Raw genomic sequence first — 16,315 nt, 5'->3', positions numbered from 1 at the left:
ATCCTTTAATGTTTTGGACAGCAAGCTGAAGATGACCCAAGACCACCACCTGGTGTAGAAATCTCTGTCTATAAATCAGAGTGTATATATCCTTGCATGTGCTTACTTCTGTAGTGACTTTCATAGGCCTGAGAGAATTATTATCTTGATTTGACAAGATAAATCCCTGACCTGCCTAAATTCCAGACAGGTTTTTGGCATTTCAGAAAAAACCATGAAGATCTTGAATAAAAAGACCATTATTAGTAGTAGAAAAGGGACCGGGGGGGGGTGTGGGGTGGAAGGGAAAGCCAATGGTAACATAAAACTTTATGTAAATTCAGGAAGTGTGGAAGATATTTGGTACAGCAAATGATAGTTGGAGTTAAATGTGAGTTTGAAAATAATTAGAAAACACAGTGGAAAGTCATCATCAAAGTCCTAAAATGTAGTCTGGAAAGAGACTCAATTAGAGTCAGCAATTTGGTCTGGCAAAGTGCATGGCAAGCGTTAACAAGACTCCCCGCCCCCCCCCGCCCCGCGCCGTAGAATAGGTGCTGTGTAAGATGAGCTGTTTCTGCATTGATGTTGTTAGATCACCATCTAGAGGACATTTAAAAACACATGCTTGTCATTCTACTGTTGTTTTTTTAAAATTTATTTCTATTCACAGAGGCTGTGTGAGCCAAACAGCACAAAATACTAATAATTGGTTAAGGACTGAAGTGAGAAAGTCATTACATTTTCCTTTCCCCTCCACTTGCACCGATCTTATAAAAACTTTTTGTCCAGTTTCAGTCAGTTACTTGTGAGCACTACTTGTAAGAGGGAACTACAGAAATGTCCAGGATTAAGTGTGATTTTTCACATCAGATGGTGTCCTATTGTTATGATCCTATCCCTTTCATTCTATTTCTTTTTAACTTTGAGCAGAGACATACTCTCATTGATTCCCAAAATCTTCCGCACTCTTTTCTTTTCATGCTTTAGGGTGTTGTTAGCTACATATGACGCGAAGTCCACAGTGTTTCTGCCTAACAGCAGATGACTTTGTATTTCAGATGAGCCCAGTGATGTCACAGTGTGCCCCGAGTAAGACTGTGGTGCCAGGGAAATCCTGACTCCGTCAGCTGAAAAGGGGTGAGGACCAAAAGTGTCTTGGGCTGGACAGGAGAACTGGATGGGCGGTAATCCAACCCTGACAGTTTCCCTGGCATTTACCATCTACCTGGTGGCTGTGCCCCCGGCCACTTACTGCCGAGTCTTCTCTAATGACTTCACACCACTGAAGCGCCAGACCATGATTCACACAGCCAAGACTGGACAGCAAGAGGGAAACAGCCTGTCAGCAGGTGAGAGGATGAGTTGAAGCGAGAGGATGAGAAAGAGGAGGCTCAGAGAGCAAATAAATGAGATGCGGTATGGACACAGAAGCTTGGTTTGGCAAAGACAAAAGCAAAAGAGGAATGAAAAGATACGCGTCAAGGGGCAATGGGGGTCAGATGGTCCCTAAGGAAGAGGGAGCCAGCAATTGAGTGTGATAACAAGGCCAGCAGGGCAGGGGCCTCGCTTGCCAGGGCCTGGTCCCCACAGCCCCGAGCAGGACAAGCAGGACGGCCCTGGGGATGGTAGTCATGGTCAGACAAGAGATCACCAGGGAAGTCCGTGATGATGAGACAGGTCCAAGTTCAAGGAGGAATGCCAGCCAGTGTCAGGATCAGATGCAGCAACAGTAACCAGGGTCAGACACAGCCCAGTGACTGCCCAGCCCTACACTGAAATGGGGCAGAGGATGTGGGAGGAGGCTGCTCTGGGCCATTAAAGCCTCTTTGATCACTCATGGCCCTGGCAGCAGGCCCCCCTCACACCCTACGGAGATCTGGGTTCCGAATGGACATGCTGTAGAGTAATTTAATCACTATGGGATGCTGCAGGGCAATTTCCAAAGGCAAAGAGCCAGGAAAGGGATGAGAAACTGGGAAATGGGCATCTCCAGGGGAGCTTAAAGCCTGGGGAAGGGGGTTGGGGTGTGGATCGGGTTGCCCATGGGGAGCTTTGGAGGCTCAGTGGGCTTGAAAAGAAAGGTCCAGGCCACGCCTGGGGAGCACCAGAGGCTGGGCAGCCAGGAGGGCAGGGGGCTTCATTCAGAATCCTGGGGGCAGCACCCAGGGCCAAGCTGGTCACTTGGAAGGGATCATATATCATAACAGGAAATTTGTAGGTCAAGATCCAGAATAACAGGGTCCATGGCCAGGCACAGCTGTGATGGAGCTGGAGCTGGAGCGAGGCATATACTTGCAATAGACCACAACTAGAGACTGGGGATCCAGGCCTGAGCTTACATGAAGCTCCTGGACCCATGGGCAGAGGATGGGGGTGAAGGCTCCAGCTGAGGCTGGTTAGGGCCATTAAAGCCTATTACTGCAGTCATGGCCCTGAAAAGACGGAAGAATGAATCTGGGATGACTCTTGTAATGGAAAAGTACAGGAAAGGAGAAAAGGAAGAAGACACAGAGGAAGGAGAGTGAGGAGAAAGTGATTTCCAAAATAAAAGATTTCAAAAGGCCTTTTTCAGGCAAGAACTCTCTTATTCATATAAGCAATGCGCTTATATATTTCATTGTGCTCTGTACTTGCCTTGTACAATGTTCTGAGAGACAGTCACATTTGCCACTGTGGTTGCAGTCTTTCTCATGCCACCTCTCCTACTATTACTTGATGGGATGTAGGCTAACAGTAAAGTTCTTTGCCCAGAAACTGGTGGTTTCTCAAAAGATCCATAAGGAAGCAGGCACTTTGTTCCAAGCCAAGCTTCCTGGTGGAATCAGGAAGCCAGAAAATCTGTAAGAATCTTAGAGGCAAGAGTTAAAACTTTCTAAGGAGAAGATAAATTCTTAAAAGATCCTACCTGCAATAAGAAGCAAGTGTTCCTAACACACAACTCCCTCCAAAAATCAAAATACTGCTTGAGAGAGCAATATCTAAAATGACTTCAATTGCCCTGTGGCAAGTCAGTAACCACTGCCCCCAATTCCTGAAAAAAACTGACTGGCTGTGCACTGGAAAAGACAATGGCTTCTGACCCTGATCTGCTGTCTTTGGAGCTGTGGCTCACTTTAAGATCTGCAACCTTTTCTGAAGTGATCAGTTCCTCTCAACCTGACAATAGGTCCCTCTTTAAAAAAAAAATTAAAAAAAAAAAATTAGAGCTTGTGACATGCTGGCCATTCAAGTACTGTTTCCTGGGGAGTGTCTGAGACATGCTTCTCTTTCCTCTTCCCTCCTTCTGTCTCTTTGCTCTACTGGACACTTTTCTCCTGTCTGTCATGCAGCAATATAATTGAAGAGGAAAAATGAGATATTGTCACAGCACACAGCATACCCAGGAAACAACCCAAGTGCAGCAATTCGGGGAGAATAAGTCTGAGAAGTAGAGCCAGCATGGGAAGAGAGAAAGCAAGATAGGCAACGGTCAGGGAGGAAGTGTGTTTAGAAGTAAGTGGGGAATTGGCCAAATGCATGAGGGAGAAAATGAGGGAAGAGAAAATCAATGGAAGAAGACACATTTGTAACAAGAGAATGGGAAAGATTGTGTTGAGAAAAGCAGGGAAAAGAAAAAAATCCTGCAAGTGTCAAACCACAGGAGTCCAGATTCCAGTCCCCAGTTCTTCCAATGCCCTGCTTCTCTGTACCTCAGTTCCCCTTGTAAAATAGCAATAAGGATGGTCTCCCCTTCCTGGATGACCACTTACCACACTGCTGCAATTGCATGCACTTAGCAGGGCAAAGGGGAGAAGTTTAGGGCAGGTTTGCACACTGGCATCCATACACATCAAGAAAACACTCTTGGGAATTATGAGGATGCTATGGGGAGGGTGAGCATAGAGGAGTATACACTGAATGAGGAAGAGTAGAAACAAGAATAGGACAAGGGAAGCAGAGAGTGGGAAGGGGCATGAATGAAAAGCTGCTTAGTATGAAGGAGAAAATGGACACGCAGTAAGGGTGAACTGGAGTTGAAAGTTTAGAAAGCAGGGAGAGAAAAGAGAGAGGGAAGCAGAGGTGAAAAGGATCCAAGTATGAAAGAAGAGGACAAGAAGAAAGCTTTTGTTGTTCCCACCCACCCCCCGTTACAGGCTGGGAGCAAATGGAGGAAATATTTGTGGCCTCATCAACAGGGGAAGGAATGGAGGTGATCAACATGGTGCAGCAGGAGGACTCACCGGGACTGAGGAATTCATCGGTGAAGGATCTGCTGTTGGATCTGGCTCTTTCCCTGAACACTGGCAGTGTTGTGCTCGTTTTTTTATGTGTGACATAAAGCATTAAATCATTTCTATGGTCATCAATCATAACAGTTTGAACATCTACCTGTGTTTCATGATCACCTACTGGGCAGGATGGCTTCTCTTCACCAACCACATCCCAGGGAACTTGCAACACTGAGGACAAGGGCAGGGACCTTGTGCACATACTGAAAGAGTTTCGTTCTCTCCTTGAGAAACACAATCAATTCTCAGTCCAAGACTCATGCAATTTTTTTCTAAGCCAGACCCCCCTTCTTGCACTTCCCATATGTTCTTTGTGTAAAAACATCATAATCAGTAATAAGAATTGATTCAACTCACCAACTTCAAGGGTAATTCTGTTAAACAGAGTTTTCATAAATTCATCATACCTTGTAAGAACAAGAAAAAATTGCATATTCCAGGGAACTGTCCCCCCATACACTTAACAAGATAGATACAATAAAAGGTAAAGGCTCCTCAAAAGGCAGATTGTCAATACCTTTTGCTTATTCTATACATTATAAACAAAGAAGCCAAGTAGTTTCAGTACATTGAAATCACTTCTGTATTACACACAAGGTCTGGTACAATGTTAATTGCTATTAGCATCTAAAAGAAAGACAGTCTGGACACGCTGCTCGGACAAAATTGATTAAACAAATGGAGGAAGAGTATACACTGTTTAAATGGTAAAGATAAGCACAAGCCCAATTTTGTTATTTTTTTATGATGGGTAAATAAATTATTTTGAGGTATATTATTTATTACTTGTGAAGTTCAGCTAGGAACTCCAGTCACGCTGTGGACAGTACAAATACAGACGAAAGAAACAGGCCTGGTAATAAAGAGTTTGCAATCAAAGTAATTTTTTTTCTCTGAAGCAAACACTTTATTAGTATTTTAGTTAATTAATGAAAACAAAATCTCTGAACAGTCTGTTATTGGGAAATGTTTTGCTGTACTGGTCAGTACTTGGAAAGAATTAACACAGTTATTAGGATTTTCACAATTTTTACAATGCTTAGATTGATAAGGGATGTTTCCACTTGCCATCACCTATTCCACAACCAATCCCCAGGCAGCCAATATAATAAGTAAAATAAAAATGCTCCCATAATCAAGAACAGTTTGAAGAGTATGCAAAAGGTAGGAGTATTTTGTATACTTATTAACTTTGGTAAATTTTGGAACATTGGTATAAATTTTCTAATTATCAGAACCTGAAATTGATGTAATTATTAGGTTGCTCTTAAGAATGTGCTTTAAGAACTTCTCCTGCTACCCTAAAATATATTACTTCTTATTCTCTTCTTCCTCTAAAGTAAATTAATACCTAAAATTCAATTTCAAGTAGAAAGTAAAATCCTACAGCAGCTCTGTTCCTCTGTTGGGATGAGAAATATTTACAAATGTAGGGATGAGAGAACTAGATTCAGGATCCAGAGAAGTTCTTGGAATTCTAATTGTTCAGTCTTCAGAGACTTCTAGAAACCCTTGTAACTGTCCCATACTCCACCCTCAACTATATCCTCAACCCTAAATAGAGACTAGAAAAAGACAATCTTGCTGGAAAAGAAAGAAGAAAGAGAATCTGTTCTCAGCTCCCAATCCCCCTCCCACCAATGGGGATGCTTTCTTCTTTCCTCTTTCGTCCCTTAGGAGTTTTGCTGATAAAAAAGCCAGAACAGGCAAGGCCTTCAATAACCTTCATTATTAGGTGACTTGTCATTCAGCCTAGAAGCTGGAGCCACTGAGTCTTTCCTAGTACCTATCTCTATTTATTGGCACAAGAAGAGAAGAGGATTCTTCCCTCTCTAGAAACTTACATGTCCAGTTTGCATAGTAATCCATAGGATTCTCCTAAGAGCCAATCTTACATGAACAAGTCTTAGAACTCCACCTTATTGCCCTGTCCATTCAACATGACTGCGAGGCTGCTGGAGTAGACAGAGAAATGCACTGAACAGAGGGACTAATAATGCAACAGTCCTGTTTACAACTCCTCAGAAGTTGTTGCCTACTAGAGACTAGCTAGTTATCTTGCTACCTTGGGACTTGCTGAAGTCCAGAGTTGTCACATCTGGGACAGAGTCCTGAGAGGGGTAGGAGGAGAGCCTCTTTCCTTACGAGCTCAGTTTAAGAATTTTGCTACCATCAACCGCTGGGGAAAGGATAACAAGAAAAGGAACGTAGAGGAGTGAATAAGAGCACCATGTCACCCTGGGGGCCCTGAGAAGATGGTCATACTTTCATGGGTCAGGCCTTCCTCTCCCTGGGGTCATCTCTCTCTTCCTCCTTTTCCATGCAGATTACCAGATGTGGCACTTGTTGTCTGGGTTCATTGGGGATCCACTGGAACAGTGGAAGTGCTTGGCAAAGTCCTGGCTATTGCTGACAGGCCCACAGACACGAAGTGGCAAGGGACTGTGTGGATCTGTGTTCAGGGAAGACTGTAGTTTCTCAGGATCCTGATGTCCACACATTGCCTGAAAGGAAGCAAAACAGATAGGTCAGTTTGGCTGAAAGTCCTCAGGTGAACAAGACTTAAGGCTCCTCATGCCTCTGCACACAGGACTGAGGCTGCTGGAGTAAACAAGGAAACACACTTACATGGGTGCCAACAATGTTCAGATCTTTCCCTTCACCACCACAATTTCTGTTTTGCCCTTCCCTAAACTTCTCTGTCCCAATTTCCACATATAACAAGCTATCTGCTCTTTTTCTATACCGCATAGTCCAGAACACAGGGAATTTAGAACACCTTGGAGTTTAGGTGCATACAACCTTGGACTCCATCTAAAATAATGGTATAGATGTAGCATCAGTGTGTAGATTCAGCTTCTTAAGCAAAAGCAATGTGTGCTTATCAAGAAAGGAGAGCACTTACACAACATCCCATTACTGCTCAAGAGATTGGAGGGAAGGTTATGTGACCTTACTGGTGTTAAACTGGCAATCCAAGTCTTCACTCTTCCGATTTCAGTCTTTATTCATTGACAAATGATGCAGTAGCTGCCAGATAGCCTCTGAAATGCAAATCTTGCCACCAAGACCCAATAATCTGTGATTTCAGAACTGCTTTTCTACATGCTGCTCTGACCTAATGTCAATACATGCACAAAACTTCTCCCTTTGCACAATTACAGTGACTTCTAAGGGTGTGACTTTTCTGAGCACAGAAATCCAATGATCTATCATGAGGAACTCAACTGCACAACAATGCACAAATCCTTAAACCAGGTTCCCACAGAAATCTCAAACTATGTATGCATGTACTTTTAGTTCTTTATCTCTAAATAACATTCTAAACTCTTTTTTGCACTGTCGGTCACTCAGAATGACATGACATCTAGTTATTCAACATGACAGAGAGGTGGATGAAGGAAGGGATGGAGAGATACATGCCTTTTCCAGTAAAATTCCACTTTCCATGTGTAAGATTTCTCACAACAGCAAAAAAGTACTCAGAAGCTGTCAATGAAGCATGCTTTCCCTGACACAACTTGTCTGCTACAACTTAATTTTGGTAGATTTCAAAGCTTTGTAAAAGATATTTTTGCAGACAGGCCTTTTGTTAGCTTTGAGATCCATAATAGGTTAGGGGCCCTGTATGTGAATTTTAGCTTTCTAAATAAGGTTCTGGATCTCCCAGAAACATTGGTCATTCCCAGTTCTGTGAAGAGGGGGAAAAGTGATTGAATACTGAGAAAGAAAAACTGTAATAATGTGGAAGACAATGGAGAGAGACACATGAGTAGCCTAGAATTCATTACATGAGCAAAACTGAGGTAGAAAAGCTGGTCGTGTGAAAGTCCAGTCTTAGGAAAATCCTTCTCTTCTTTGTGCTTTTTCAGCCAATTCTTATAGGCCTGTGGAGAGAGAAGATTAGTAATAGTAAATCCCCCTACGGATAGTGTCCCAAAACTATGTCTTCTGTCAATGAAATACATCAATCTCATATATATTTAATAAATTAGCAAGTTTGTATCTCTCTCTCCTCGCTCTGAGGCTCCCTGCTGCTAGCCATGCCCCTAACAGCTTTAAGACGGGAGAATAACATCCTAACTCCTTTGCTTCCCATTTCAGACACTACCACATTCACATCATCGTAAGAGAAGATGTGGTGACTGCACTATGAAAGAATGAAAATACTTTCAAAGAAAGTCACCAATATTTGAATAAAAATTAAAAGACTTTCTACCTCCCAACATTCTTCGTGCACCATCTGAGCCCTAGAGATCTCAGAGCATCCTGCACTCAGTAATTAATTAAACTGCTGAACTACTGCATGAGGAAATAAAAAATTCTCTCTAGACTAAAGTATTGCTGAAAACATCATTATGGAGTCATTTTACCATCACACAGAATTCTGGTCCATGTCTCAGCTTAGTTCCTCAGGTGTAACATAAACATACAAACAATAACATGCCTTTTTATGCATGATGTAAATGCGGAAGTAAAGAAAGGCCCACCCCAGAACTGGTGAAGGGAAGAAGTCATCTTACATGAAAGTAGTGAGGTTATGAGCAAAGCTTTGTGAGGAACCTACATCTGGAATAGCAGAGGACATGCAGGGCACATGATGCACTGGCAGAGGTGTGCAAGAAATATGGAACTGGAGCAGCATGTAGTAGAGGGATGCAGCAGAGCAATCTTGTAACATGGCGGTTGAGTTGTGTGGTGAAACTATGACATTAGAGAAGTAAGTAGACTACAATACCTGGTAAGCAATGGCGAGCCCTCCAGTGTCAGCTGTATTCTCCAACAGTGTAAAAGTACCGTTGACCTTAAAGCCATAGCTTTCATACTGTTCAACCAAGCAGTCTATAGATTTCTGTAGTGCACTCCTGTTGCATGTAGGACAACCTCCAGGCAGCACTGTGGGAAAAAAAAAATCCTAGAAAGTAAAGGTATTTCTGGCATTCACCTGTATTCCTCACATTAATAACTGAGTCTTCTTAGTAGTCAGCATGGCCTGGAATGAGTTTTCCTTAGCTTCATCTACCCTAATAATATATGTATACGCTGATATAGGGACCGGGATTTAAGATACCCTGAGGGAAAGTACCAGTGGGGACCTAGAAGAGTAAACAAAGACACCACAGCTGGTACCCACCATAATCATAGAATGCATGAAGAAGTTCATGCGCCATGAAGACCCCAATGGCTCCAAAGTTCACAGCACTGAAAAATAAACATGAAAAGAATGCTTTTGAAAAAAAAAAAAAGAAGAGAGCAGGTGAGCATTCTTTATAGCCACTGAGCACAACTGTGAGCTGCTCAGGAGCATTCTACTGTGAGAGCACAGAGAAGTACATCTCTCAGATGTGGTACACTCTGTAAAAATGCAAATACAACTGTAAATTACTCTAACAATGCTTAAAATTGTACTATGGGTTTGCATTAAAGTACTTGTAGCTAATAAGCCATCATAATCATGAAGAGTCTGTGAATGAGATTCTGCCTTTATTAATTCTAGTGATATGTATTGTTGTTGAGATATGTCCTTATTTACCCACTACTGGCTGAACTGCTGCACAAACAGTAACTGCAACAGTAATCATACTAAAGCTGGATGGTAGGAGAAGTGACCTTGCAACAGTTGTCTAGTGAAAAATGATACGTAAAACTGGCAAGGCAAATTAAAATCATAAAGGTTTGACTACAGTTACTCGGGTCTAGCATTGGTAATCTCGCTACAAGCAAGAGGTTGTACTAGAGACCTCCAGCAGTTCTTTCCAATCAGAATTTCTATGATTCTATGCAATGAATTTACAAACAGTCCCACAAGTAAGAGTACACTCAAAATGCATTTCCATAATACGAAATGATGGGCTCATTCATTCTTTACATGCAGTGATTAACACTGCTGAAGCATGAAATGGTTGTAGTAGATCATCATTACATCACTGGGAACTCAGTAGTAAGTGACAAGAACAGAACAACGCGTCTTCTCTTAGAACTGCTCTTTCAGAAGCTCTGTAGCTGGTAACTTATAGTTCCTGCCCAGAGAAGTTGTGGATGCCCCATCATTGGAAGTGTTCAAGGTCAGGTTGGATGGGGCTTTCAGCAACCTCATCTAGTGAAAGATGTCCCTGCCCATGGCAGTGGGGTTGGACTAGATATCTTTAAAGGTCCCTTCCAACCCAAACCATTCCATGATTCTGTGATTCTATAACAATTGTACTGCTTTGCTGACTTCTCATTTTAAAAATTATCCTCACAGTCATCGGAATTGGCTTTTGTCAGTAAAGTTTAAACTTTGGAGAATCATCCAAGAAAATGCTATTGTGCCAACTCACCAGAAGCTGATCAAGTTTGACTTACCAGTCTAGTCAGCTGGGATGACAGTGAGAAAAATGTATTTTACTAACACTGAACACAAAAGGAATAAGAAGCTGTAGACACTTTTTCAGAGAGGAAGAATATGGTAAGTGACAGTCCATACCACTGGAAAAAATATTTTTTTTCTATTATTCTTTTGAGGTGTCCTGTTCTTCACAGTATAATGAATTCATTAAATACTGCAAGCACTAGAAGATGTCATACAACTAGTGGTAGAAGACGACCATGGAGAAAATAATTACTTTTAACTGAGACATGTTTATTTCAAACTTCAGCCTCTTGCATAGTGTGAGGTTACCTTTCAGTACAATGGGATTAGGAGAATTATCTATCCATTATCATGCAAAAAAGGACATAAAATAGTTTTTTTATAGTCAACTGTTCTAAGTGCTTTTAATATCAGAAAAATATTGCAGATCTGTTCCATACGATGGAAGAACCCAACTGTAAGAGTACGGTCTACGGACATGTCATTGCAGGGGAAGACTCAGAATTAAAAATGTATTTGCTTATTAGAGAAGGTTTCTTTAAAAAAGGAAGAGAACTGTGTTTAATCTATTTGAAGAAGACTTCTGACAAAATGTCACTCTGTGAGGCTTCTATTTTCTCTGGGTTAGATTTCTATGGGTTAGATTTCAGGAATTCTTGGAATCTAGAAAATGAGAGGCAAAGGCACAATGTCTTCTTTGCAGTTAACCTACATGAGACTTCTGCCTCTTTGCTCTGGAGTAATATACTTGGCTTATCTTAGTTTCACCTAGATTCTGATTTTGCTCCAGCAGAGTCAATGATCACACTCTTTCAGAATTCATAAGGCAGTATCCATCTGGCTTTAGAAAAAGCTATTTTTCCCCCCTTTACTGTGTCTTTCTGGGATGTAGTAAGAAAGAGGTTAAAGACAGACCCGTTAAGATTCTTCCTGGAAACATGGTGCAGCCAAGGGACTACATTCAGCTTCCACCTTTGCAACCCCTCCATACCTGGGAAACTCCATGTGGAAAAAAGGACTGCGGAACATTCCAGCAGGAAAGACCACCATGTGGTGCCTTATTGAGTAGTATGAATGCACAGTCCAGGGGGACACATGCCAGCTAGAAGCAGGAAAGGAGAAATGAGAGAATGTATGAAGTCCTTATCTCATACCTTGCTCCCTTCCTCCACTGGGCTTGCAAAAATGGTCTGCTCAGTACAACTGTTCATACAGCAGCAGCAAATGATGAAATTCACATTATCTAGAGTTAAAGGTGTTTGAAAAAAACCTTCACTTTTTTACAGATGGTCAGAGCTAGTAGCTTAGCTTTCATACACAGTAAGGGATTCACCCTCACAACTTCTCTGTCAAGTTAAGTCAGGATTAGTAATCTCCTGTGAAGTCCTGCATAGAATACTCTTCAGGTGGTTTAAGGTCCCAAGCATGCCTGTCAATGCTGCCTGCCTTCTGAAGCATCCTATGTCCTGCCTTTGAGGTAACCCTGCCAGCATTCACGTCATCACAGTGCTCTGCTGTTTGCTTTGCTGCTTGCTTTTCTGCTAAGTCCAGGAGAACCAGCTATTCCCCTTACTCAAGGGTTCACGGGCAAAAAAGGTTCTTTTTTCAGGGGTCTGAGGCCCTTCCACAATGGTGGGTTTTTTTGGTAGCATGAGCTCAGGCTGAATATAAAACAGGCTGCCAGATTAAAGGCTTTTTTAAGCAGGATGCAGCAATGCAGCCTTGCAGCAAAGACGGACAACAGCATCTTGTCTTGCATTAGGAGAAGTGTTGCTGGCAGGTCAAGAGAGGTGATCATGCCCCTCTATTCAGGACTGGAGAAACCACATCTGGAAGTACTGTGTCCAGTTCTGCCCCAGCCCCACACCTGCCCTCCCCCTCCTTCTCCATTAAAAAAGAGATATAGATGCACAATTGGACACAGTCCTGAGTGACCTGCTCTAGCTGATCCTGCTTTGAGCAGGAGGGTTGGACTAGGTGATGTCTACAGGTCCCTTCCAACCTCAGTCCACGAGTGTGTGAGACTGTTACATTTTTTAGATTAGTATCTGACACTTACTTGTCCTGTGAGTGATGCTGAAGGAGTTTCAAGTAGGAATTTTGCCTTAGTAATTTCAAGCAAGCCACCACATTGAGGAAAAAGCTGTCTTCACTTATCTCCAGCTGAGGGAAGAGACAGGTAATGTGAGTGTCATAAGGCATGAACGAGGAATGAATTGGACAGTATGAGAAAGAGAAAAGTCCTACAGGTCAAAAAAGGATTCATCAAAAGACAAACCAATGGAATACTTGTGTTTTTTTCTCTCCCAGTTCTGAAGACCTTCAATTTAAGATATGACAGGAATGTTATCTTCAGGCCAAACAGAACATACGAGCAGGTCACAATCAATCTCTCTCAGGCCAGCCACTCTAAGTAAGGGACAGCATAGGCAACAACACAGAAGCAACAGATAAAGGTTCTCTGGGCCGATATGTTCTTAGAAAATGAACGGTAAGATATGTGCATTGTTCCAGAGGCCATAGCGTTTTTTAGCAGTGGACAAGATAGCAGTTGGTACAGGTAAACTGCCAATAATGAGGCAGGCATGTTTACATTATATAGCTCACATTCTGGTATTCCAGGTTCACTTTGGCAGTTTGGAGTATGTGAGCTGGATAGCCAATCTCCACTTGTAGTTTGGAAACCTAAAATCATAATAAACAAACAAACAGAAAGACACGTGACCAACAGGAGGCTTTACATTCTAGAAGTCCTTTTTAAACTCTATTTTTAAGCAACCTAAATATGATCTGTGAATCAGCCCTTCAAAATAACAGCTACTCTGTTTCAACAAGACATCTTCTCTTGCTACTCTGGTTTCTTAACTCAATGACCTGAGTCCTAATGCTGTTCTACTCTTCTTTTTCTTTATAGCATTGTTTTCTGGCATTCAGCTTTATAGTTTTTAACCTGTTCAGGTGTATAAAACTGAATTGTATCTCAATACAATTAATTCAGAGTATCCATGGACAAACAAACACTGAGCCTCTCTTTGCCTACACATCAATGTATGATCACATGGCATGATGGCACTTATAAAACCACCCAAAAGCTTCAGGGAAAGGAAGGCCTCAGTAACTTCTGCCTTCTGCACACACCAAGACTTTAGCCTCTTGGCGGGTCTGTTCATCCATCCACTCCAACTGATCCAGTTGGCCATAGAGGGCATCTTGGATCTCAGAGAACATCTGCTCAGCCTGCAATGGATTAAAGAAGGCACGGTCAGAACTGCAGAAAAACATTGTTCAGGCTTAGCTACCATCTTCCCATGTTCCCGCAATTCAACCACAGAATAACTGGGGAAAAATTTCTCTTCTTGTGATGAAAGAAGAGATTTCAGTTTCTACAATGGTTTAGGCTTAAGTTATTTGGCATCCAGTGGTTCCTCACAGGGATCATCATTCTCTCCCACACACCTTTTCATCTTGCCTCTCATGGTAACTAAGAGGGAGACAATTCTTTTTCATTCAATCCCTGTTGGGATAAGAGTGGACCAAATGATTGCCCCACTTCTTGAGTGAAATCAAAATTCAGTATCCACAAGTATTTCATGGTGGTGTCTCCCTTTTCAAAGTTATGGCAATCTGAGTCTCTCCTTCACAAAATTATGTTTTGTTCATTCAGCTTTGTGCTTCACTACACGTAGTCTTAGTTTTCCCATTAACTTATTTACTCTTGTCACTTTATACACTGCAAACTCCTTATAAAACCTGGGGCCTACACTAACTTCCCTCAAAAGAAAAAGGAACTCTGATCATCAAAGGAAAAAAAAAGGTGTTCCTTTTACTCAGAATGTTTTGGCATTGATTTTGTTTCTGTACAGCTGGTCATATGATGGCTTAATGGCTTTGCAATTGAAAATCTTATTTAAATATGTCAGACTGGTGATGAATACTGTTAATACTAACTGTCATTCCAGGAAGCACAGTGAGATTGCATGCATTTGTAGGGCTGTCATAGGTATTGGTGCTGCACGCATGACTTTGCTAACAGTTGAGATAAAGATAATAACTGGTATTTTAGCATTGATTATTCTAGCAATGACAGCCATGTCTTGTTCTGACATCTTTCATTCCCCCAAAAGGAGGGGAAGTGCATAAGTATAGCAACAGGTAAAAAGTTATAAAATCTACACATGATTTTGCTGCCTTGATGTGGTCTTAAGTTGGCATGTCAAAAACAGAAAGATGAAGCTGAGCTCTGCTTGGGGGTTAAGAGGATGAATACCTACAAGTTTCTTGCTCTGCTGAGGGAAAATTTCTTGCACAATCATCTGCCCTAGAACTGGCTCAAAGAAAGAAGTGGTATCAGTCAAGCACTTCCTCCAGCGTTCAGCTGCGATCTGTAAGAACAGAGAAAGAAATAGAGACACATGAGAGTGAGGACAAAGAGATAGGAAGACAGTAAAAAGATATGTAAACGTGCAGTCAGTAGCATATACGCTGCTATCTAAATATGCCAGTAGTGAATGGTAATGTAGTTCCGTTTAAGCTAGTTCAGAAAACTTTAATCAAGTAAAGCATTAATATCCTTATTATTTACTCCACTTACTTTCACACAAGATGAAGATTCATATGCCAGCTGAGACAAATACATAGAAGAAAGGTGACCATCTATATATTGTTCCCCACCCTGTGATACAGTGCACTTAGCTCTCTAAAGTTTTGGGTGTCATGTCTACTCCCACATTTCTTAGAGAAAAAGGAAGCATTTAATGGCCTAGTGAGAGTAGTTTTCCTTCCTAAATCTAAGAAATCCATCCAGACAAGACATCAAGAGAACATCTAGAAGGTGATCAGCTAGGGTGTTCAGCTGCTGGTCAGGCTGAAGAAGGTGGTTAAAGGCTAACTCACCATTCTAGATCCCAGTTTTCCATAAAGAATCTTAGATAGCTCCAGGCGTGCATCTTGGAATTGACTGTCAAGGGCTGGAGAGAGATTCCCAACCAGACAAACAATCATATAAATGTGAAGGACCCTGTAGGAAAATGACATTTAAAAAGACTGAAGATTGAAGGCTAGTCACTATAAACACACAGGCGTGGCAAGTGTCAGGAATAATTTGAGGCAGAAGAACCCTAGTAACCTGAAAAATAACTAAGTACTTGAATGGGCTACACCTGGGGCTATCAAAGGAGGATGATTTGACATGACTCAACCGAAGAAACTCTCTCCCCAGAACACCATGAAGACTCAAGGGGTAATTGCCTGCTGGGGCACAGGATTCTTTATGGGAAGCAGGAGAAAGAGCATTTTTAGGACTGGGTGAAACTTATTATAGAATATTTTGAGGGGTCTGTGGGATTCTGTGAGATTTATTATGGAATGTTTATGGGAAGGACCAAAGGCAGGGAAAGGGAAGGATTATGGTGGATTGGGGGGAACATGCATGGGAAAATGGAGAGGAAAGGTGGTAAGAGGGAATGGTTGAGCATAAACTTGTGGCCCGCCAGGACATCTGTCTGATTCAGCCCTGCACATGGTCACCAGAATCTGTCCTATCTTATTAAATGCTATTCTTAAATAACATTCTGCTCTCTGTGTATGGGGATGGGACTGGATACTGGAGAGACAAGGAGTCCGAGAGTTGCCTACTGGAGGGACTTTGGTCCAAGCTAGCTGCTGGAGAGAGCAGGTGTCTGAGAGTTGGCTACTGGAGAGTCTAGAGGTTTGG

General features: G+C 42.0%; 1 protein-coding gene across 10 annotated transcripts in view; it reads right to left on the bottom strand.

Moving 5' to 3' along the window:
* Positions 1 to 646: 646 nt before the first annotated feature.
* KEL (Kell metallo-endopeptidase (Kell blood group)) overlaps positions 647 to 16,315 on the bottom strand; it is a 28,494-nt gene continuing 12,825 nt past the window's right edge. For 7 of the 10 annotated variants that reach the window (XM_075034653.1, XM_075034650.1, XM_075034649.1 and 4 more), the window contains 9 exons: positions 15,496 to 15,619; positions 14,874 to 14,984; positions 13,741 to 13,839; positions 13,210 to 13,287; positions 12,662 to 12,765; positions 11,594 to 11,704; positions 9,385 to 9,452; positions 8,989 to 9,146; positions 647 to 8,137 (listed from right to left, as the gene is read on the bottom strand). In XM_075034653.1, the coding sequence (XP_074890754.1) occupies positions 7,802 to 8,137; positions 8,989 to 9,146; positions 9,385 to 9,452; positions 11,594 to 11,704; positions 12,662 to 12,765; positions 13,210 to 13,287; positions 13,741 to 13,839; positions 14,874 to 14,984; positions 15,496 to 15,619 (1,189 nt within the window). In that variant the 3' untranslated portion in view covers positions 647 to 7,801. The remainder of the gene's footprint in view (positions 8,138 to 8,988; positions 9,147 to 9,384; positions 9,453 to 11,593; positions 11,705 to 12,661; positions 12,766 to 13,209; positions 13,288 to 13,740; positions 13,840 to 14,873; positions 14,985 to 15,495; positions 15,620 to 16,315) is intronic. The other 3 variants (XM_075034646.1, XM_075034647.1, XM_075034648.1) reach the window with 2 other exon arrangements.

This window comes from Buteo buteo, chromosome 8 (genome assembly GCF_964188355.1).
Source record: "Buteo buteo chromosome 8, bButBut1.hap1.1, whole genome shotgun sequence".
Lineage (NCBI taxonomy): Eukaryota > Metazoa > Chordata > Aves > Accipitriformes > Accipitridae > Buteo > Buteo buteo.
This window is presented reverse-complemented; position numbering and strand designations above follow the sequence as displayed.